This window comes from Rattus norvegicus, chromosome 14, assembly GCF_021556685.1.
Source record: "Rattus norvegicus strain SHRSP/BbbUtx chromosome 14, alternate assembly SHRSP_T2T, whole genome shotgun sequence".
Taxonomy (NCBI): Eukaryota; Metazoa; Chordata; class Mammalia; order Rodentia; family Muridae; genus Rattus; species Rattus norvegicus.
In genome coordinates this window covers 27161355-27186301 of record NC_141547.1, presented here as the reverse complement: position 1 = coordinate 27186301, position 24947 = coordinate 27161355, and the positions used below count along the sequence as shown (strand labels likewise).

Genomic DNA, 24947 nt, shown 5'->3' with positions numbered 1-24947 from the left:
CAAAATTGTGATTAGACAGTACTTCAACTTGATGATCAGTATTCGGGTATTTTTACAATAACGTGTGGAGTATCTTCTAAAATAAACATAAATATTGAATCGATGAGCTTACAAAATTATTTTAAAATGTTGCGCTCAATATTTAGAAAACCATGCATGTCCAAACTCTTATTTTTAAAGGCAATCTACACAAATGGTGATAAGTGAAAGTATTTATTCTAATACTAAACAAATATTTTATTTGGGGAAATATTTGTACAAACCAAGACCCCTATATCTGTATTTGCATATTAACATTAGAATATTAAAATTAATTTGTCCAGTAGAGGCAGAATTATTTCACACAAGCTTGAGGCTGGGATATAAACTGGTAATAAATTCATAAGTAATGTCTTTAAGATTTCTTATTCACTTTGTTCATGATGTCTCTGCTCATTAAAATGAAGAAGAGGGAAGTATGTTTTAGGCACAAAAATACAAAAAATTTTCAAGAAGCTAACATGTGAATATATTCATTGCTTAACGTATTCTTTTTTTTTTTCTTTCTTTTTTTCTTCTGTTCTGATTTGCAGGTGTCTGACTTGGGAAATCAGTGTTTATTTTTGAGGAATTTTTCTTTCTTTCCTTTTTTTTTTTTTTGCTTTTGGTTTTTAATCATTGATATTGGAATACAGAAGAGGAGCCAGAAGTATACTGATTTGGCTTCACCTCAGAACAGCCATTCTTGAGGCATTCTCCTCCGAGAACACAGCCATGTGTCCACCTCAGCTGTTCATCCTCATGATGCTTTTAGCACCTGTAGTTCATGGTAAGTTCTGTTGACTTCTCATGTTTAGTTAGTATGTTAGTCATGTTTACTCATAACAGATCCTTTCTTGCAAACCATCTCTTTGAGATGGTACAGCTTTTCCTTGCCTCATATTAATATCAGTAACCACCAAAATATATACCCTGAGCTATATGACTTTACATCTTTTCTGTAGGAGTTCTTAAAGACCCCACTGAAATATGAAAGTAACCTAAAAGATTTGACTACTTTTCTTTTTTCATTTTAAATAGAGCTCCTGCATATTTTGTGCTTTGAGTTACCAAAATATGAAACACCAACTGGGTCATTAATAACATACTTTAGTATATATTTAGTTGTCCCCTTTTTTTCTTAAAACACTTTTATGTAAGGAAATGAGCATTTGGGAGAGAGCAGAATTTGCTTTCCCATAAGAAGAGATCCTTTCTTCTTCCTTTTTGTTTATTACTATATACAACCTTTAATACACGGAATGCAAACTGTGATCACTAACTAGAAACATGGCGTTCTCATTACACACCTTAAATACAAAACAAATAACATGCCAACTTTTATTAAAAAGGTAATTTTACAGAAATTATTGTTCATGTAGTTACCTCACTAAGAGAATTTAGAAAATATGTACCTTTAAATTTTTTTCTAGATTACATATTTATTCAATATGGGAAGATAATGTACATTGTGCCCTTCTTACAATTTAATAATTATTGAATTTCACTTGAAGTTAAACTAGAATTTGAAGTTTCATATAGGTCCCCCTTTACAGTTTAAAGTTTTCTCCTAACATGGGTTTTACATTGAAATGTGTTAATCTCTCTAGAGTCTTGTGGTTCTTACGGCAAAGTAAGAGGACACAGAATTATAGGGCATTGCTTAGGCGATGTCCGGATACTGCAGGGTACATGAGCCCCTGAAAAGAATCTTCAGCTTCATTAGCCACTTGGTGTTTTGAACTGGCCCTTTGAAATCCATTGTGACTGCAGTGTCTCTAAGTCTAGCCCAAGTTCTTAGACAGGCGCGTGCGTTGCACGCTGTCTGAGTAAACAGGATAAAATAACTTCTGTGGCTTTTGAAGTGTTCCTCTAATGTGAATGCATTCAGAATACATAGCTTTTAAAAGTCTCTAAACGGCAGAAAGAGCTTCTAACTTGCAAGTTAAATTTTCACAGAAACACCTTGTTTTAAAGAAGGCGATTAATCAGTCATTTATTAATGCTTTCCAGGTACTGTTAGAGCTCTTATACAGTCTTAACATTTGGTGAGACATGTTTTTAAAAAAATGAAGTTATTTAAAATCAGATTCTTTTTCTAATTACCCATACATATAAAGTCATTTAGATGATACTTTTTACTTAAAAATATTAAATATTTATCACATTGATTTGAGGATTAAACAAACAACCTATATGAAGTATCCAGCCTCCACAGAACAAGTCTTCATACATTAATTTCCTGGAACATCATGTCTGACCCACAATTTATTTTTGTTTTAGTAATAGAGTCAGTGTGGAATTTGCTGTTCATGAGAGTTGATTCATTTAATGTTGATATTCAGAAAGATTTATACTTGTACATATATTAATATGTATATAAATATACATATTTATTTATATTCTGAAAGTCAATGTAAAAAGACTGTGTTAGAGGTTGGCTAAAATAGCAGAAATAGTGATGTAATATTGATTCATTTCATAATCAATATTTTTAATTTCTAAAACATATACCTTCTATGTACTAGTTATCCCTAAATATGGACAAACTGTAGGTCAAGGGTCTTTGTTTTAGGGCCTCTTATCTGATTGAGTACTTAGGCAAACAAATACAAAAACACACAGAGATACACAGAGAGAGAGAGAGAGAGAGAGAGAGAGAGAGAGAGAGAGAGAGAAAGAGAGAGAGAGAAAGAGAGAGAGAAGAGAGAGAAAAGGAAAGTGTGTATGTCAGACAAACAGAGACACAGAGAGACATAGAAACAGAGAGATGGAGAGACAGAGATAGATTGAGAGACAGAGAGATAGACAAAGCAAGAAGAGACAGGCAGAGAAAGACAGAGAAAGAATACCAGAAACTCTGAGCAGTAAACACCTTTAAAAACTGTTAATATACTTTATGTTTGTACTAAAAACCAAATTTATCTTGTTTTATATTTAGACTGCCTAAGTACCTTAATATTGTTTATCCAAAGCACCCAAAGTAATATTGAGATTTTCCAAGGATAAGTTTATCTTTTCTTCCTTTATTCTTTTAGTTTATGTGATGCCCTTTCTAACTTGGTAGAAAAGAAAGGACTTTAATGATCAGTTTTGATATCCAGATTGCTCATAAATGAAGAAATGAACTACGAATTAGAGCACAGATATAACAGAATAGAAATTATTAGTGTTCCTGCCAACCCGGTCTCAATGAAATGCTACATAATTTGAACCATCAAAAGGTAGAACTAAAATGTATGTTACTTAGTAAAATCTGTTTTTCTCCCCCAAACACATTGATTTGTGTTACCTCCTCTGATGTCCAGTGAAGTTGCCCTTTAGAAAAACGGAATCCACTTTTCTCAAAAGTATCTTGATTGGAAGTCCCATCTTCAGAGCCTTAAAAATCTGTAAATCCAGTTTTCTTCTAGAAGATGAAAATTCTTACAGGATTACATTTAGCAACAGATAAATAATAAATGTATAACTCCCAGTGTGGTGGTAGGCATTTCATAAATCTTCCATCATTTTTATATCCCTTATTTACCTTGAAGTCAATCTAAACCCCTAGGCAGTAAGCAAGCAGTGTGCAGAATTATCCTTGCCTTTAACCTGAGTCTTGGGAAAACAATCAAACAACAAACAAAAAACGTATTGACTTGAACCTTGTGATTCAAGGTTTCTATGAAATTCTAAAATATTTACATCCATACAAAACTATCCTATTATTGTTATTATCTAGATAAAAATATTATCTTGGGCTGGAGAGATGGCTCAGCGGTTAAGAGCACTGACTGCTCTTCCAGAGGTCCTGAGTTCAATTCCCAGCAACCACATGGTGGCTCACACCCATCTGTAATGGGATCTGATGCCCTCTTCTGGTGTGTCTGAAGACAGCTACAGTGTAGTCATATAAATAAAATAAATATTTTAAAAAATATATTACCAATATGTAGAGATACATGTATCACTAATTGAATAATAAAAAATAATTGTCAATAGGCTATTCTTGTGTAATCTACAAGTAGATAACATTAGGAACTAAGATAGAAGTCTAATCCATATAATGCTGATCTTAGTTGAATAATTTTTCCATTGTTCCACATTGTGTGGCCAATGTTTTCACAGGGAGACAAAAATAATCAGGGATGCAGAATATACGTGTTGCTTATATGTTATCTGTCCACAGTCTGTGTCTCTGTCAACCTCTGTATTTCTCCTTTTCTGTTTTCCATGATTGTCCCCTTCCTCAAGAGCCATCAGACATCTATCTGTCCTAGTGCAAGACTGAAAGAAGTTGAAAAGTGATGTAAAGTTCTTGGCTTTTCAAGGGTTGCATCAAAATAAGTCTATTTTGTGTCATTTATAGATTTAGTCCAGCGAAAGGAAAATTGGAGAGTCAAAACTAGCAGTAATGTGGGTGGCTGGGGCTTTGTCAAAGCGAGAATGAACCAGGACATTGACCGTGCTCTTTCTACTACCAGGTCGTTAGTGATCTGGTTAGGCACAGAGACAGTCACGTCATCTATTTTCCATCATTTTCCTATGACTTATGGATCTTGAGTCAATGAAACACACACAAGTTCCCCAGCACTTAACAATGTGCTTTTAGACAGAGTATGAATTGCACAGGAATTTGCAATCTCTTTGCTACAGCTTTTCCAGTAACATAGATTACAGGATTTAATCACTACCCCAGCTCCTGGGACTCCTTCTGATTGACAGTTAGAGCACATCAAAGTCTAATGTGAGACCTTAAAGTAGGCTATCCTGTTCTGATCTGTAACAACTTTCAAGTGCCAATGGTTTGAGGTTTCAAAAGGGGACCGTGATGCTAAGATATTTTAGCTACTCACCAATTTATTCTGACTTTCCTTCTAATTATAATGACTCGCAACCAAGAAGATGGAAATGTGATCAATCAGCATAGCATGATGAACAGGAAATTGTATTTTATAGCGCCTTCACAGAGAGAGAAAAGGATTTAAAAACTTTAGATGTACCTCATGCATGACTTTGTCCTGCAAGTCTATGTATTGTTTTTTAACATAAAGAAAAACTCTAGTTATATATTTATGGACTTAGGCTAATGTGTTACATTATCTCCAAGTTAATTATAATGAATAGTGCTTAATAAGAACAAAAATTGATCCATTGTGTATATATTCATTTATGTTTTATATGTTTTATTTATATAAAAATAAATTTTATAGGTGTATGATACTTAATATTATATAGTGCTTCTATTAATTTCAACATTTTAAATTACTATAAAGTACAAATTTGACGAGTGCAAATTACCTTTTACTACATATTTCATCTGTGAAGATGAGTCTTATTCTGTGAAGGCATCAGGTTGACTTCTGAGCTCTGCTTCACTTTGCTATTTTTAGAGGTTAATCGTCCTTGAAGTATTTATATTGCCAGCATAGGTGATTTGTAAGAGTAGCAAAAGTACTTTATAGTCAAATCCATTGTACACAAAAATGCATGTCATGATATTGGTATGTGAGGGCAATGCTAATGCATCGAATATATTCCATAGAAGTCATTTTTTTAAAGAATTTGAAAATATATACATTGTAAGTCACTATGCTTTCTATAATAGCCAAATGTTAAATATTGGTATGATCCTAGCACCGTGTTTTGTTAAGAGCAGTTTATTTAAAACTATCTATGTGGAGTTTCACAATTGAAAAGACTTTACAGTTTGCATTTGTACCTGGGGCTATATTACATGTGGTTTTTCTGTAGTGATAATCTATAAGGAATGTGTCCACGTTAAGAGCAAAATAGCACTCTCTTACACTCAAATTTTAAATATTATGACAACTTTGTGGGATTGAAATATATCTTATTTTAATTTCTTGAGGCTGGGGGTGGAACATGACTGCATTGGGGTATTTAATGTTGATTGAATTATAAAATACTTCAATATAATAGCCATTGGTTCCCTCTTTTTAATTGCCATTCCTTTTTTTTACTTTGTCAGTATTAGAATGCTGCTCACATTGGCAATTTTATGTAAGCAGCCATATTACATATTACATACGTTTCTGATTAGCAAACTATTTCTTAACAATCTAATAGTTGATATTCAATAGCAACAATGGCCTGCTTTGAAATGAGAGACCATCTGTTTAATTGTGTAATCATTCAGAAGGAGGCAGCCTTCAAAAGAAGAGGGAATTGGTTCTATTTTCTCCAGGTTTTTAACTGATAAATTAAGGTTTAACTTTATATTTCACTTCTAATTTCATTTTTATTTTACTTATTCTGCTTTTACTGAAATTTTGTCAAATTGATGGAAATAGTGGGGTCGGGTTTTTGGTTGTTTGTTTATATTTTCTGTCAAAGAAAACCTATTGAAAATATAAAGTGTTTGGTCCGGTAAGCGAGTCTATTTGAGAATCTATGAGAAATACATTAACTGCATTCTCGGAGTAATCAAAGATCTTCACACGAAAACAGGAAAAATGACTTCTGATTAGCTTCCTGTTTTATCTACATACAGTTTGTGTGAATATGAATGCCTTGAAGTTTCAGTTGAATATTATCAGTAACATTCCAAGACCATACTCACGTTATTTATTTGTTTGGCATCTTGAGGGGTGGGGCTGAAAATGAATAAAAAATCTTATTCCTAGATATAGCAATAAGTGGACTTAGGGGTTTTCATGCATGAGTGAAAATAGTTTTAATTATAATATTTGGTTTATATTGCTCATTTTAAATTAGCATTAAATCTTACACATTTGGTCTTATTTCAAAAATTAAAGTTATTCTATGAACTGAAAACACCAAGACTTTTTAATTCATATCTTATGGTTTAGTACTTAAGAACATAGCCATGTTACTGTTATAAGTAGCATTGTAAGGATACATGGCAGTGTATGCCTTAGACCAGATACAATTTGAAAAATTAAAATAGTTAACATTTTATGGGCTAATGAATGCCTTAGAAGGATTAGAATACATGAAAAGTAGAATTTTGCTCTGCTCGCTACAATTTGTGTGGAATGGTTCACAAATTTGGCCTGTTGTAATAACTAATAACACATAAGGAGTACAAAAAATAAATATTCAACATTGCAACATTATTTTCTGCAGTATAATGTATTCAGAAAAGTCAAGATACTACACTTGGGGCTGGGATATAGCTTAAAGGCTTGATTGCTTCCTAATATGCACAAGGTCCTGGGAACAGTGCTAAGATCATATAATACACGGAGTTGGTAGAACATGTCTGTCATCTCAGCATTCCAAAAGTAGAGACTGAGTAATGAGACATTCAAGGTATCCCATAGCTACATAGTGAACTTGAGGCCAGTCTGTCCCCCTGAGACGATATAGCAAAATAAATGATAATGAGGAGGAGGAAGAGAAGGAGGAGGAAGAGTATAGTAAGTTTTCCTCAAAATTAGTGAGAGACCTTACTGTTTTTATAACACAAATACACAGTGTGTGTGTGTATGTGTGTGTGTGTGTGTGTGTGCGCATGTGCATACATAAAGAGAAAAAAATCCTGTTTTTAAAAAACTCTCAGGATAGTAAAAGTCAGTAACACAAATGAAGAAAGTTCTTGAATACTTCTAGAACTATAAATCAGACATGTGAAGAAAAGCTAGAGTGTGGCAAAATTATTAAATATTTTCAAATCAATCTAGCTAGATTTTTTTCATATAATAGTTTAGGTAAGCTTAATTTCATATAAAGTCTTACATACGTATATCTGGTTATACACACAGCACAAACGATATCAGATATGTAAAATTTTAAAGAATGAATAAATTAATAAACCCAAAAGATGAGTGGTAATGTGTTTGCCTGACTATGTACAAAGTATCTTTATAAACAGAATATGGAACACTTTAAATAGAATCTGCAGAGTCAGCAAGTTTATAAGTTGTAAACCTCAGACCCATAAACCTGAGCTGCAGATTAACTTTGACTCATAAAGTTATGAATAGGCACCTAGAAAATCACATACCTAAGAACAGACTGACAAAGCCAGGTTGAAATTAAGAGTTGAAGGGGACATTGTTTTTCTTAGTTATATAACATAAATTTTCTGAAACAATGTATCTTTGAATTATCTCACTTTATCTCCATTAAAACAAAAAAAATATAAAAAAGGTGTTGGTTGAGTATGGATGTACTGTACTCCAAACTGATAATGGCTTTTAAAGACGACCCTCACATGTATGTGTGTGTCTTCATGTGTGAGTGGGTGCCTCTGCTCTGCGGTGTTTTCTTGTTGTATTTATTCCATTTTAGATAGCGTTTCTAAATGACAAAGGGATCACCAAGCAGACTGAGCTGACACCTCACATGTGTCTCCACCTCCTTAGAGCAAAGATGGCTGAACTGACACCTCAGAGTCCCATGTGTCTGCCCCTGCCTAGAGCTAGGATGCAAATACCGATCACCGCAGTCAGTGCCTAGGGATTGGGAGAATCTGCTCACATTATGCAGTCTGCTAACTGAGCCATTTCCCTCGTTCTAAGCATTCCAAGAATTTTCTGGAGTGTCTTGAGGGGAAAAACCACTCAGCATTACGGAAAGACCCCATTTGGTGGCACAGTATTGTGAAAGGGCTTGTTGAAACAGTCCACTGGGAAGGTGGACAAGTCTTGTGAAGGAAGGATCTGACGGACAGTCTGGATGGATTTTCTTAGACTTAGTGGGCCCTAAGCTCTACTACTATTTCTATGAAAGGAAACTCAGTTTCAGAATCATGACTATAATTTTATAATATATATATAGAGAGAGAGCTTTCATGATAAAGGACTAAGACATCAGTTCATGAAAAGAATGTATGTTTTAAAACCCGGACATATTTAATATTATAATCTCTTTCAAAAACACATAACACAAGGTGATTGGTTTTTATTGACTAAATTTTGCATACCATTGAAGCTTAAACTTCAGTATATATAAGTGATCTGTCAGTTGTCCTAGTTGACTTTTATCTCATTATCATAAGTATTTCTAAAAGAAGACCTTGCCTGATACCATCATCCCCTTGCCTCATACCATTTTGACCTTGGAAGCCAGAAAATCTATTTTCCCTCCTAATGGGTTATTCTTTCCCAGACTCTTCATAGAAATTGTTCATGGTAATTCATGCCCTTTGTGATTGTTTTGCCCCTTGGTCCCTCCAAAGTTATTCATATTTAACATGTATAATGACTTAATTATTTTTGAGTTCATAATAATACTCCACAGTAGGCATACCCTACAGCATACCTTTCAGCTGGTGGGCATGTAAACTGTTCTATTCCTTAGTTGCTTACCCCCATTCTTGCCTGAACATCCATGTAGCATGCTTTGTTTGGGTGTCTTTTCCTTTCTCTCTGACATCTGTGTAGGCATGGAAATAATGAGCCCTCTGATACTTCTGTGTAGCATTTCGAAGGACCACAGCACTGTAACAAAAGGCAGTAGCAGGTCGACGTTTCCAGGGTTCGTGTGGCTTTTCCTGTCTGTAGGTCTTGCACAGTTCTCACGTAGAGCATCTGGTGGAGTCACAGCACTTGTTGGCATTTTGGTCAGGTCCACCATCTGCAACTGCGTCTCATATGTCTGTTGAAAAGGAATTATTGATTTCCTAATTATTAGTTGGGTTTTTCTCTCACATCTAACTATACATGCTTAATAGACATAAGTTTTTAAAAGACAACAGATGGCATTCCTCTTACAGAGGATACAAGTTTAATGTGTTTTTAAGACTGACTATTCTGAGAGGTTTTGCTTAGATAGAACCAGTGGAGTCGTAACAATTTTAATGTATTTTGAATTGTGTGTATTTTTCTCTCCCCCAATTTTACTTATGTAGTTGATTCATAAGAGAATTCATCATTTAAGGATGACATGTTTATTATGACGATATTTAAATTGGCAGCTATTGAAGTTCCATTCTGAGGAGTCTTACTGTGAGATAATATATTGATTTTTTACATACCTTCTGCTTCCTCTTTCCTAGGAAAATGTTGAATAACATTTGTTGAATAATGCTGAATGTTCATCTCCCATGTCCCCCAAAGTATCTTCTTTTGTCAGAGACTAAATGGTTTTCTTCTTGATTTTCAAAATCTTCTCTTTTGTTAATTAGAATTTTATTACCCATTATTTTAAAGTTGAACTATTAAGTTAACAATCTTACTTCCATAGACACTTTCTTCTCTATCATGTCTTGCAACCTACTGAATTCCTTCATGTTTCTGTAACTGTGACTAATAACTGAGATATAAATTATACAGGAAAAGGGATTTATCTTTAGCTCAGAGGATTTAATTCAAATTTGGTTGGATCCATTGCTTTGGGTACAAGTGAACTAGAACATCATGGCAGAGGGAGCATAATGAAGAAAACGGAAGAATAAGAGAATCCGAGAAAAATAGAGGGGGAAACTGGAAGAACATAGAGACACACAAGGAAAGAAAAGTACAGAGAATCTAAGGTATAGCATCAACAGCTCCATGAATTTAACCCTTTTAACATACGATCCTGAGGCTGAAACTGCAGGGGGAAATTATATCAGTATCTCTTTAGCTTACCTCAAGAAAACAATGCAAATTCATAATTTTATGTTTTTCCACCAAAGGTATTTATTGCATGCTAGTGTCCTTTTGGGTCACTTTGCACACGTCGTTGTACAAAAAAAAAGCAAAGAGAGAGGATCCAGCAGAAAAACTGAGATTCAAACCTCAGGATGGAACGCATTCCTGGGTACCTTTTTGATTTCAGCCTGTTGTGTTTACCATGTAGGAAAAGCATTACTTGGGAAGAAAGGAATGAGAGCTAAGGATAAGACATGGCTAACACCGGCTGGCTGCGACTAGCTCCCCTCCTTTATGGAACTGGGAAAGATATCAGCCTTATACACAAAATGCAGCTTCCATGGAGCCTCAAAATAGAGCTTATATATTGATTAGTCTAAGCTGGTTTCATGTTGCAATCTGCAGTGTTCTGTTGAATGCTTTCTGAAGCTCTCTAGCTTTCAACTCTGGTTCAGATTGCATTGTGTTCGAGATACATTATCTGAACCAGCTTAAATCACAGCGCCATCGTTATCGCTTAAAGGGGTAATTAGGACAACTCTGTTATAGTCTGAAGACTAAATAAAATGATGTATAGAAGTGGCCTTACGCACAACCTTATGCATTTGATCCTGAGAGAGTGAGCTCATTAAAAAATACCTTTAGGAATTAAAAGGAAAAACAAATGACTTGGAAAGTAAGCAAAATTTAAAATACAGCACCATCCAGGGGTCACTTGCTTTCAACAGCATTTTTCAAAGACCACATTGTATATTCTTAATCCCTGAATGTGACAATTTCTCTTAATTACGTGTCTACACATTTGCACACACATTCGGTCCATCGTTATATTCAAGACTCACCCACTGGACTGTAGCTAAGTCTTTAATGAGTCACTAATGAACATCTTAAGCTTAGCTCAGCATTTGAAACAGTCCTAGAGTGTTGAAAAGCTGTTCAGATTAAAAGCTGTGGCTTTTAATTAGACTGGAGGCCCAGTAAAAGTTCCTGTCTTCACTCTTCTTCCTATCTTGAGGACACTGAATAGCAAGTGGCAGCTGTAGTCTCATTTTGATATCATTCGCCATATATGACGTTAATAGAGCTAAATTCTATCGACTCGCTTTGAGATATCGTTGAACTGAACAAACAAAAAGAAAACAACACGAAAACATTACAGTGGCATTCTGTGCCGTTTCATTCTTTTCCTCTTGGACTTAGATGACTTTAAAACAGATTGATTTTGTTGTTGCATCAGAGAATAACAGATGACAGGAGGAAAAATGATCCAGATACGATTAAATCATGTAGGTGGAAAAAAAAAAACCAACAACTCCCATACTTATAAAAAGAACACGCAGTCTGCTTTCACACATTGCCAATTCTCTCCGAGCTGTTAGAGGCACCACAGAAATAGCAGTTATAAATATTACCCGAATTAGATCGAGAGTACTCTTTACTGGAGCGCTCCTTAAAAGTCAACAATGGCGCGATTTAACAGTCATCTGTTTTGCTCCTCTTTCCCCCCTACCTCCAATAGTGAAGGTGGTGAGACCATGCAGAATGTTAAGGGCAAATGCTTTTAATCTGTAGGTAAAATTTGAAGTAACAGGCTGATAAGTGGCTCCCTCAGGGAACCCTACACAATAGCTTAAAAGAGGCCCTTTAGAGCCTTCGCAAGGAACTAGTACTTGGAATCACTGTGATATAGCATTGTTCTTTGTTGTGTAGGTTATGGATTGTTGTTGGGTGCCTTGCATTGAGACCCTGCAACACACACACACACACACACACACACACACGTTGCAGTAATTATTAAAAAATGGAATCTTCTATCCCATGCTAGTGCCTGCACCATAGAGCCTCATGGCATCTCAGGATATTTCCATCTCAGTCAGCAGAGCATCTCAACCCACTAAGCTCCACTCTATCTCACACGGCCATCAGCTACTCTCTCATAATTCCTGCCACTGCTCTGCTCATGTTTGCAGCATCCGCTCCCTAATAGTTACGGTATAAACTCCCAACAACCCGTTAAAATCAAGACTCACTAAGCTGTCATGTAGCACTCAGATTTATATGTTAAGTTCTCAATCCACAATATGTCCACACAATAAACTCACAACCAATTGATAAAGATATAATCCTCCCACCTAGATAGGAAAAGTTGACCTATAGAAATCCATCCCTTAAGAAATGTTCATAACTACCTATGTCGACTTGAGGCCATCCAGATCTGGGTCATCCTTCTCTGCCTCCATGTTGGTTCTCCTTCTTTCCTCTTCCCTCCCACATTACAAAAATTTTGTCCCCACCTTACTTTTTATTGTCCAATTACAGACCTTGAGTTGACCTGTGCCAGCCCTCACCTTCTTATAGACATCAGCCTATGTCTATATAAATATAGATATAGATATAGATAGAAAGATAGATAGATATAGATAGACAGATAGATAGATAGAGATAGAGATGAATCAATTTTAAACATGTGTCCAATAATAATAGTACGAATGTACCGCCAACATGACGTAATCAATCAGTGTGACATTTTAGCTCGTTAGCATATCTATCATATTGTTAACTGGCATTTAGATACTCGTTTTGTGATTGTGGCGACCATGAGGGTGAGATGCAGGTGGCAAAAATCTCTTGCTACCTTAGGTTTAAAAAAAAGAAGACGGACAATGACAATATCTGTACTCTTCTTAACTATTCTCAGAGATGCCAGCCTTGATTTAACAGAGAGACAGAACTGACTAACAAGACTGCGTCTGTGAATACATGCATCGTTTCTGCTCATTTTGCCCACACACCAAGGCTCAATGGCAGTATGATTGAAGAAGAGTACCACAGCTGCCCAGAATCTTAGAGAAATAATTATATATGTATATATCACATATATCATATCATATATGTATATACACAGTTTCCGTAACATTAAAAATTATTATTCCTGAAGAGGGTAGCAGATGAAAGGAATCAGGATTCTAGAGAGAGAAAAAAAACATTCCGAAGCTTGAGGTTTTTTTCCTCTTTTTAACCACGAATTACAATCTGTTTGTGTTTTGTTTGCAAAGAGCAGGTGTTCTTAGTTGGAAAAGAAACATTTACAGTTAGATGCCATTCCTTTAATGAGTAAGATACGTAATAAGCATTTTTGTTTAATTTGAATGAAAATAAATCTGTCTTTTGGGGCAGAGCCAAATGTATAAATGAAATTTATTAACAGAATTTGCCCACTTACTCCTGTTCGTGAGGGTTTTGAGGTTTGTGTTGTAGCGCTGCAACTTAGACAGTTGATATAGTAAGTTGTAATCTCTCCTTATTTACATAGCTTATTGCATTAAAGTGTAATACTAAAAGGCAAATTAAAAAAATAGTTTCTAAAAGTTACCTTCCAGCACCGCAAATTAATTTCGCCTTTAGCTTTCTTTACAGAGACGTGTGGGACCTTGCCACTATTTTCCTGTCTTACAGGGCTTTTGCAACTTATTTTGCCTGTGTCCTTAGTCAAATGGTTATTTTGTTTCATTTCACTGTGCAAAGCTAAGTTGTTGAGAAGTGTCGGGGAATAGTTCTGAAAGGCAAACAGTTCTTTTCCCCACAGAGGGTGTATCTATTCTGGATGGAATGATTCCGTCTAGAAAGAGAATCCAGTAAGTTAGACCGGCACAGAATGGCTCAGGATTGCTGTAAAAGTTGCCTCATCTTACAATGGAGGACAGGTCATCATTGCTGAACTCTTATCTTTAAAAATATAGAATTAAAACAGATTTCTATATGTCAAAAGAAATGTCCACTCTGGGCATCCTTAGTCAGGTGCTTTTGGGACTACGTTTAGATATTACTATGAGGCCTGTAGAGAAATCATGCAGCAATTGCATACGCCTTAGAAAGAACGTGAGGAAAAGTTAACCTTTCATATGTGTGATACTACGGTGCTGGGAGAACAAATATCTTTCAGGTTTAGAGACAAAACAGTTTTGTTTCAGTTTTCACAAAAACTGAAATGAAAGCAAACCCCCAGTAGGGAGAAAGAGGCAAATTCAGGATCAAGTAACGATTGCTATTCCATCTCCTTCAACATATACTTTTTAATATTCGGTAAGCGATTTCCTGTTAGCTACATAGTACTGCTCAGACTAGTACAGTGAATGTTCTTGACAAGTTACTAAATGCTAAAAACACCATTATTTTGAGCAACTGTAAAGTTTAAAAGAGAAAAAAAAGATGGATCAAACTCATCACGCTACAGATGCAAAGATACTGTCAGACTGTCAGATGGTCGACTGAGGGGAAATTCGAGCCAAGATCTCACAATGCTTTCTTACATACTTCTTTCCGAGGCACTTTTATGACACGGTCATACTTCCTTGCTTCATTCCCTAGACCTTTGAGCTGAGCTAGAATCAAAACAATGAAAACAGTGTTCTGAGGTTGAGCCAGCACGTGATGGAAATCGTAGAATTTATAATCAGAAAGCTTCTAGTTTAGTTGGGGGGAGGGAGCAGGTTTTTTTTTTTTTTCTTGAACCTTGAGGATCATATTAATGCAGGATGAAAGGAAATTTTAGAAGAAGGTAGGAGAAAATGTGAGGGCTTTCGATGATGCGTTCAGATATGTAGGGAACACCTGGAGGATTTGCGGGGAAACCGAAATGAGAAACCAGTGTGCACTGAGAAGCTTGACAAGTAGGCAGCTCCCCTCAAAGCCCATAGTTTGAGGAAAGGGCCAGGCGGTAGGCAGAGTGACAGTTCATGATGGTACTTCCGGGAGATGACAATGAGGGACAAAGAGCGTACAGGTTGCCATGATAGCGTCAGTATAATACACTGTAAATTCTATATGCCTCATACTTACTTAACTAATAAAAGGACACTGTGAGGTATAGCCTAAAAACCCAGAAACAAGTGGTCTGCATGAGGCATCCTTAGTTTGGGGAAAGTGATTCCCTTCGAACCCAGGTAGTCTCTCTTACCTCACTGCCTTTGAAGTCCTCTCGGAACGATCGTAACCATTGCTTCACAGCCTACTGTTTTACTCAGCTTGAAGCTCAAGGCGACGACTGAAATTTGTTTAGAAGAAGCAGCTAAGTAATTGGCTATCCTGAGGAGAAAGGAAAGCAGGAATGATCACACTTCTTTGGAAACAGTGGGCATCTGTCCAAATTTCTTATTTGATTTCTTTTTGAAATCATAATATAATTATATCATTTCCCTCTCTCCTTCCCTCACAGCATACGCTCCCAGACAGTCTTCCTTGTTCTCTTGAAAACTCATGGCAGAGTTTTTTTCACCAATTGTTGTTACACGCATATATGCATTTGTATATACATACATGTTCCTATATATGTTCTAGAAACTGCTCCATGTACATTTTGTTGCTTGCATGTGTTTTACAAGTCAGCGTTGATGTATGAACATGTATTTCAACCAGTTCTCATATTTTCTGCCCATCATTCCCACTGACCACCTTTTCTTCCTTTTTCATTCCCTTCTTCCTTTTTAATTTGGAAATGATCCTTTCCATGTCCTCTGATCAGGTTATGAACTCACAACCTTCCTGATTCTTCCGCTCAACTACAGAACTGGACACCACATTTCACTCTAGTGCTCATTTCAATTTTATATTCTACACATAATATAAAAATGCCAGCACTGCCTTCAAGAGCAGTTTAGTTTTCTTTAATAACCTTAATTTTCTTTTACTTTTTCTGGTTTCCGTCGACATGCAAACAGCATCATGAAACTGTCCTAGAACGACATCCTTCAATTGACAGGCAAATCATAGCCATGACATGAATAATCTCACCAGTCCACTATGCTACACATTAATAATCTTCATATCTCCTCTGTCCAGTGTCTGGAGATGATCCACCAGGAAGGCAGAAGGGAAGTTCTTAAGTGGTGAAAGCAGCTACCTTAGAAATGATAAATGGCAGCAATCAAGCAAGAAATCGGTGACTTTATAATGAATAGTAAATATCATTCATGACTTAAGCAACTCAAACTTGAAAACTGCAGACACACCACTTTAAACCAATGACTCTTTTATCAGTTATGTGATGCTTTAATAATTAGAATGAAACTCATGTTTCTGCAAAGGTTAAAAAGAAGCACGCTGCACATACGTTTCCTTATTGCCTCATCTGACGTATCTGGTAGCCATCTTGAAATTTTATATACAAGTTTCAGAAACCATAGTTTCAAATGCATATGTAGGAGAGGGAAGGCTAACAGAGAAGGTTGCTAAGAACCGAACATGTTCATGCCACGTGTTCGCCATATTTTTCATCAAGACTTTGAAAAATTTCCCTTTCTCTTTAAAAATCCAGAGAAGAAATAGAAAGGCACCAAGAATGTGGAGCCTGTCTTCAAGTGTCCAAAGACCACCTTGCTTCAAAGAGCAGCTAATTTCTTTTTATAACCCTGTGTAGAACTTACACAAGTGGGATCTAAGTGGGTGGAGAATCTAGTATTAGGTACCACCTTACTTGACAGGAAGAGTCTCTGCTTCAAAAGGGAATGAGCCCCAAGGACAGTGTAAGCATCTGATTACAACTTCTACACATCAACGCTGGTGGGTTTTTAGCACGGGTTATTACTAGTGCATGAGGTAAGGAATTCTTCTAAGTGTAAGACTCCAGAGGATTGCCAGAGCTTTAACTGTGGTTGTTATTCTTTTTTTTTATTATTTTTTTTATTAACTTGAGTATTTCTTATTTACATTTCGAGTGTTATTCCCTTTCCCGGTTTCCAGGCAAACATCCCCTAATCCCTCCTCCTCCCCTTCCTTATGGGTGTTCCCCTCCCCACCCTCCCCCCATTGCCACCCTCCCCCCAACAGTCTAGTTCACTGGGGGTTCAGTCTTAGCAGGACCCAGGGCTTCCCCTTCCACTGGTGCTCTTACTAGGATATTCATTGCTACCTATGAGGTCAGAGTCCAGGGTCAGTCCATGTATAGTCTTTAGGTAGTGGCTTAGTCCCTGGAAGCTCTGGTTGCTTGGCATTGTTGTACATATGGGGTCTCGAGCCCCTTCAAGCTTTTCCAGTTCTTTCTCTGATTCCTTCAACGGGGGTCCTATTCTCAGTTCAGTGGTTTGCTGCTGGCTTTCGCCTCTGTATTTGCTGTATTCTGGCTGTGTCTCTCAGGAGCGATATTTTGATGACCGAATCATGGAATGGTTCTGAGGAGCACAAATCTGACGTCTAGCTATACCTGAAGCATTTATATCGGTCAAAGTTCTAGAATACCTTAAGCATAGCATGCGCAATATTTCTTTTTAAAGATAAATATAGTTACAATTTGGGGTTTTGCTGCCACTCTAAGGTGACTCTGAAGACTGGTGAATTTAAGTGTGAACATGTTGTGTCGTGCACACCAGAGTCCCATTTCCTCCAGGATAAGACTCATATCATTTTAACTTCCTGTTATTGTTGTGATTGTTGTTCAGACCGTGTCTAGGAAACAATGCTCTTCCCTCAGGCACACGGGCTCTTGTGTGAACCCCGTGGCTTCCTGCTTAGCTCTGAACTGTATTCTTTGTTGTTCATCTAGAGAGCTCATGGAGTTCCCGACACAGTCGAGTTTGTCACGTGATGCTGATTCTATCGCATGCGCATTTTGATCAGTTCTCCCTCTGCTGTAGAATAGGGTTTTTTGTTTTGTTTTTTGTTTGTTTGATTGGTTGGTTTTGGGTGAATGATCTCCCCATTCAGAGGAAATCCTTGGGTTTTGTTTGTTTTATATCTTTCCATGTCATTGTCATTTTCTTTCCTCCCAATAATTTATCCTAGGCAGAATCTTTGAATATGACTATGACATATCGAGGTCCACAGCTTACTCTCTAGCACCCAGAACCGTTCTCCTTGACTTTTACAAATCCTGAGACAGCTGAGCTTTCTCCTGAACAGTTCAGGGCAGTTCCACATAGCAGACCTCTGCCACAGCCCCAAGTCCTTTGCACTTCTGCTTTCTATGACTTGTGTCATACGTTGATATAGTGTTGTTGTAAGCTCAGATCTTATTTAAAAAAAAATCTCCCTTTGAGTTTTACCCTCATGAATGCCATTCTTAAAGCTTCAAATACAGACCTGGTTTTCTTCATTTATATTCTCTGAGGACTACACATACCTATATGGCTTTTTTCCCCCTTCTTGGTGTGTATGCCTCAACGGCTAGGCACAAGCTAGGCCAGTGATTCACCAGTATGCTCCGGAAGTCTGCTTTGTCCACAACACTGTCCTATATATTAGCATCAAGGAGGAGCCCACTCGAGATGGGAACACCATATTTACATGTCGAGTGAATGAAATCAAGCAAATTCACATCCCCATCATTTCAAAGGGCTCCTATGTTAACGCGGCAAAGAACAAAATCTGTCACCATCATTACTGCAGAAGCTTGTAGAGTGACATATTATAGAGCACACTTTCACTAGGGTCTTGACACAGAGTGGTTGTAAAAATATTCAGAAACATGTATTTGTAAATAATTCCATAAAATATACAAAGTTCGTTTTATCATCACTGGGGGTATACAGGAGAAGGCTTGTGAAGTCAAATTTAGAAAACATGCAGTGAAACATTCTAGGAACCAATCGTTCAGAGATTTTTACTGTTGCAGGTTCTTAAAGAAATTGAAACCTTCTTTTTGACACTTTCCATGATGTAGCTGATCAGGGTGCCGTTTGAACATTCTTGGTATATGTTTTATTAATGGTATATTATCCTGGTTTAAATGTAAATCATTATTTTATATCAGTGTTATGGGCATAAAATTTAGAATATTCCAGCAGGTGGACTTTCTGAATTCTTAATACTACCTTATTTTTTTTCTGTAAATTTGTATCATTTTATGTGTTGTAATTACACGGATATATTCTTAATGTGCAAGTAACACAAATCAAGATATTAGAACGCTACTTTTTAACCTTGTAATAGATGGTTACCACAAAGTGCTTCTTCTATATATCAGCCATATAGAATAGCAATATGTCTTTAAAGATGAACCTGTACTAGTTAAAAATGAATGTATAGATTATAGTGTTTTGCTCTGTAAATCATTTGCTTTCTATTGACAGGTAGATTTCATTATCTTTCTTATTAAGTAATTACAGTTACTGTAGAGAATTGTGTGTCTTGTTTATCAATTCATCATAAAGAAACCATGTACTTAAGGTAGCTCTGCTCTTTTTTTTTTTATAGCACATAATATATGATTGTCGTGTCAACTTTTTAAAAATATCATATGTGTATAATTTTTTTATCGTTGTCGTCCTGGTCTTTCATATTTATCCATTTATTGTAATATGCAACATTTGTCAGTATAAATCACTGTGTATATAAGTGGCAAAAATGTGTGTATATCTTTTCACATTAATGTCTGTCACAGCGCCTAATACAGTACCTTTCAGAAATGTTAGCATAATGACCAGAAAAACATATAAATAAATCCAAAACGGCCATTTAACTGCATCAGAACCAAACAAATTAAATAGCGAAAGAAACAACAAAACCCCTTTTGTCTTACCAAACATTTTTATGTAAAAACTGAGCTTCCTAGCTAATTCCTAACTTCATACTTGGGTGGATTAGTGCCCATAATTTGTAACCCAAAGTCCTGAGACTATTAAAATACAGAGGACATTTCTATTCTGTAGGTTACTAGCTTATTCAGTTTCTGTTAATTACGTTTTATCTTCTGATCACGTGAGGAGTCGGCTGAGAAGTATTTCTCTTTTGGTAATAAAGATAGTGTTTGTAATCAATGGGACAGAAGAATTCATTGCTCAGCCCTAGGTTTGTCTGAGTGGGGCTTGGGGTGGCTGGTCCTAAACCCGAGTCTGCAGTAGAGGCGTACCTTGGGGATGGCTTCTACTGGTCTCCTCCTGAGTAAGCAGGGGTCTGATGGTGCGCCCTGCGGTCCCCGCAGGTGGCAAGCACAATGAGAGACATCCAGCCCTCGCTGCTCCACTGCGACATGCTGAGCACAGCCCAGGAGGCCCTCTCCCTCCCAGACATCTTCTTCAGCAGCCAGCTGCAGAGCGCTCTACAGCTCATCGAGGACAAGGGCCACGTGGAACTGCCAGAGGAGTTCGCGGACCCGGTGCCCCAGGAGCACAGATTGCAGCCCAAGGTGCGGCCGGCCGGAGGGGGAAAGGGCTGGGGTGGCTGGGCAGGGGCAGATGGGAGGTTCAATACCAAGCAACTCAGTCTTGACATATTACATTCTACATTGCTGATGGCCCGTGTTTCCTTCCCACGGGACTGACTTAAACAGCTAGTTTAGCAACACATGCCAATTCAGCTTTAGAACCACAATATTATCTTGAAATATTTTTGTTTAAGATGTACGGTTACGATGGGAGCCTGGGAGGCAGATACATACCTGTCTGTCATTCCAGCACCATACAGATGAAGACTGAAGGGTTAGTGTCCAAGGCAAGCCTAAGCTAGTAGTAAACTTTCAGGCCAGCCTGGGCTACCTGAGACCCTATCTAAAAAAGAAAAACCAAACCAAAGGAAGGAAGAAAAATTAAGGTTGAGTTAGCAATATTATTTTTGCATTGTTGCTGGAAGCTTAAAATTACCTTTGTAGCAAAATGTTTAGCTAACTGTAAAATTTCTAAGACTATGAAAGACAAGCAGGATGAACATTTCTGATCATCTACTTTGGAGAGAAAAAATGTCTCATCAATAGGACCTAACAAGGTTTTGAAAAGATTATGATTAAAGTGTCTTAGTAAGAAATTATGCATAGTCAAAGCAGAAACCTCATGGAAAAGCTAATAATCCCGTGAAAATTCTGGAACGTACTTCTGATCTGACTCCCCAGCTGGCAACTCTATTGAGTGACATCCAACTATTGAAACTCCACTGAGGAACATTATATAAGGTTTCTACAAAATTAAATACTCTTTTCCCCAATACTGTATACCATACATTTCTTTGCTCACAAAACTCCGTAGGATAGTCTTAGCCCTGTAATTTCATCTGGGGAGCATAACATTCATATCTTTGTATGATATAATGTAAGACACCCTGGGGAATATTTGGCCGAATACCAAGTTAGCCTGTCTACCCTGTAAGTTTTTCCAAGGGGTAGAAATGTAAGAAATCCAAAGGGTAAGCGCATCACCGTACTAATTGTGATTTTTGTCAGAGACCCATTGTGGCAACATAAAGTAGAATACTTTGCCTTAATACAGGAATTGAGAGAGGGACATCATAAGTCCGTTCCAGGGGTCTGGAGAGATGGCTCGCTGGTTAAGAGCACTGACTGCCCTCCCAGATGTCCTGATTTCAATTTCCAGTAACCACATGGTGGCTCGCTACCATCTGTAATGAGATCCGATGCCCTCTTCGGGTGTGTCTGAAGACAGTGACAGTGTACTTATATAAATAAATAAATGAATAAATAAATAAGTAAATACACTTTTAAAAAATCCATTTCAAATTGAAGAGACCAGTGAGAGTTACACTCAGTTCTTCAGTCCTAGTGAGTGCGGGAGATAAGGGCTCAGAGAGCACTGTGCTCTTTTTGCCTTCGGCCAGCCTCTGCCATCAATGTGCTCCAAGCTGTCCTTTCAAATTATCATTTCTTCTTTGGTGGGTGTGAGCAGGGGCAGCGGTGGTGGCTGCAAGACTCAGGTAGATGTGCCTCCAGCATGTTGCAAATAGCCAAAGGCAGGGTGGCATAATCATTTTTCCTGTTTCACTGTTACCCTTTCAGATGTGGCCAGCTCTGATTCAGGCACATTTCCATTCAATCAGAGCGCGCGTCAGTGGTCATGAAAGTTCAGGGAATTTTCATTGTTTTTTTTTTTGTTGTTGTTGTTGTTGTTGTTGTTGTTCGTTTGTTTTTTGTTTTGAATTGTATGAGAATGTGTCAAATAAACATCATTTAGGTCATGCCAGATAGCCAGTGTTCATACATTGGGAATTTTTAGAGGTCATTAGGAAGAAAGCCAAAAATAACATTTAATATTATTAGTCAAACCTACAATTACTTAAATCAGGACATAGGCGCACAAGCAATTTTACCTTCTCATAAAAATTCAAAATATAGGAAATGGTTTTCCTATGTAACAACTCTTAGTAAGAGTTCTTTATGCTTCGATCGTCCCCAATTTTTATTGTTTTTAATTATTTCATAACACTTTTCTACACCAGTAGCCTTTGATGCCTCTGACATATATGCCATAGTGCAATATAGTTGTGGGATTTAAATCACACATTTCTAAAATGAGAAAAGTATTTATAAGAGAGTTATGTTGTATTCTATTTTAAACAACGGTGAAAGCGGAGGTACTCTGCAGATCGCGCGGAAGCTCAGAAATGGAGGGTATAGGCTGAGTGACACAAAGGCAGCTCAGAGAACAATATAAATCCATTACGGCTGGGATCTGTTTGGAAAGTTGCTGTCCTGTGAAAGTAATTTTTCAAAATGACAGCAAGACTGAAGGTCATATGAAAATGTTTCCCACAAGAAGAGTAAAGAGGAATAAGTAAATACAGGGACATAGTCCTTCCCTAAGTGAAACAAGAACACGCAGCTAGAGCGCTTAGCTAGGTATTTAAAAATAAAAGGAAGTAAGAGATTCTTATGATGCCGAACTCTTCAGCTTGAGAAGACATGGCAGAATTCAAACAAGGACATGTCAGGGAATCCGTGTTCCTTCTTTATCCCTTTATGTTTCTCAACGTGAAAGCTATAAGCTCTTGGAGGATGAAGATGCTCTAAAAATATAGCCCTCTGAGATGAAAACACCTTAAGTAATGAAGCCAATATTCACGCGATCAATCTGTGCCTTAAAAATAAAATTCATATTGCCTTAAAAGTAACCCGAGTTACTGTAAATAAGTTAAAAAAAAAAAGCACAACATGCTGACAGAACGGTAATGTCCTTTTCACCCTTTTGGGATGGCATTTTGACATTTGTCCTTGAATTTATTTGACATTTTAGAGTTGATAAAAATTAAGAGCTAATGAGGGTTTGGATTCACAGAAACCTGGAATTCTTTGTATAGTAAAGAGTAGGCGTGTGTGTGTGTGTGTGTGTGTGTGTGTGTGTGTGTGTGTGTGTGTGTGCACGTGTATGCACACATGTAGGGAGAAAGCTTTAAGCCAATCCCAAACAAAATCCAGATAGCAAAATAAACATTCCCTAGATGATAAGAGGGTACCAAACTTGTTTTGAAATATTTTTATTCATTCCTTTGGAAATTCAGACAATATGTTTTGATAAAATTCACCTGCTACTACTTCCCCAAATCCTCACACATATTCTACCACTTTCCTACCCTCCCCCCAATTTCATTTTCTCTTTTTGAAATATTTCTTACAATCTAACTTATGCTGCCCATAAACTCCTGGGTATGGGCCATTCATCCACTGGGCTTGTTATACCTACCAAGAGTCACGCCCTCAGAGAAAACCGATGGTCCCACTTCCTCAAAAACATCAGCTGACCGTAGCTCCTCCATTAATGACAGAAGCATATGAACTCCTTCCTGTTGCATATCAGACTGTTGACTGGCTTTATTTTACACATTTCTTCTGTAGTCAGCCACAGGTACTATGAGTTCATGAATACAGTAGATGGCATATACAAAACCTTCTGGCAGACAAGTGCAGCACAGAGGTAAAGAAAGACACCCATATCAACACAAAGGGTGAAGTTCAATGTAGTTGGACTGTCCAGTCCAAATGATAGTTTCCCAACACAATTCTAAAAAAATGATCCAGAGAAAATATGTAAGGATCTGATCAGAAAGACCAGGACATTATATCATAAGGAAGTTGGCATTTTTTTCAGATGGCAGTGAGGAAAAAATTGTGCCTATTGGAAGAATTAAATAAGTAATGTCATATTAAGAACAAAGACAAACAACAAAGTAAAACGAAAACAATAGAGCCTCGGAGACAAGACGGAGAGCTACAATGACGCACGGGAAATATGAGCTACTTGTGTTGGTGGTTCTGACTCCAGGAAGGAATGTCCAAGGAGACAATGTCCATAAATGTGGGGAAGGGGGTGAAGGTGTAGTTCAGTGCATAGCATTCAAGAAACCCTGACAGCTATCTTCTGAGGCCCAGCCAATAAGATTTAAAGATTAATTGTGTATGCCCGTCAGAGAAAACACAAGGAAGAAGATGACTACTTCTGATTTAAACGGTTAAATAGGAGCAGTTCTCCATCCTACTGAGACAAAGGCCACAACTGTAGAAGGTAACATTAGTAAGGCATGATGGCATTGCCAAGCAAAGTCATTCTCAGTAAAAAGTAAAAGAGAAGCAGTGTTGTTAATAGCTTGGTTTTGGCCAGGATGATAAGATATCAAGAACATCTGGTTTGATTTCATTCAGGTCTTCCTTTCCTCCCCTGTAATGCCTGGCAGGGA

The 24947-nt window shown here is 37.1% G+C and overlaps 1 protein-coding gene across 49 annotated transcripts in view; it reads left to right on the top strand.

The window, feature by feature from the left end:
- The window catches only part of Adgrl3 (adhesion G protein-coupled receptor L3), a 781670-nt gene that overhangs the window by 286534 nt on the left and 470189 nt on the right, over positions 1-24947 (top strand). For 36 of the 49 annotated variants that reach the window (XM_087582189.1, XM_087582185.1, XM_087582186.1 and 33 more), the window contains 2 exon segments: positions 573-808; positions 20476-20679. In XM_087582189.1, coding sequence (XP_087438315.1) covers positions 754-808; positions 20476-20679 — 259 coding nt within the window. In that variant the 5' untranslated portion in view covers positions 573-753. 49 annotated transcript variants of the gene reach the window in all.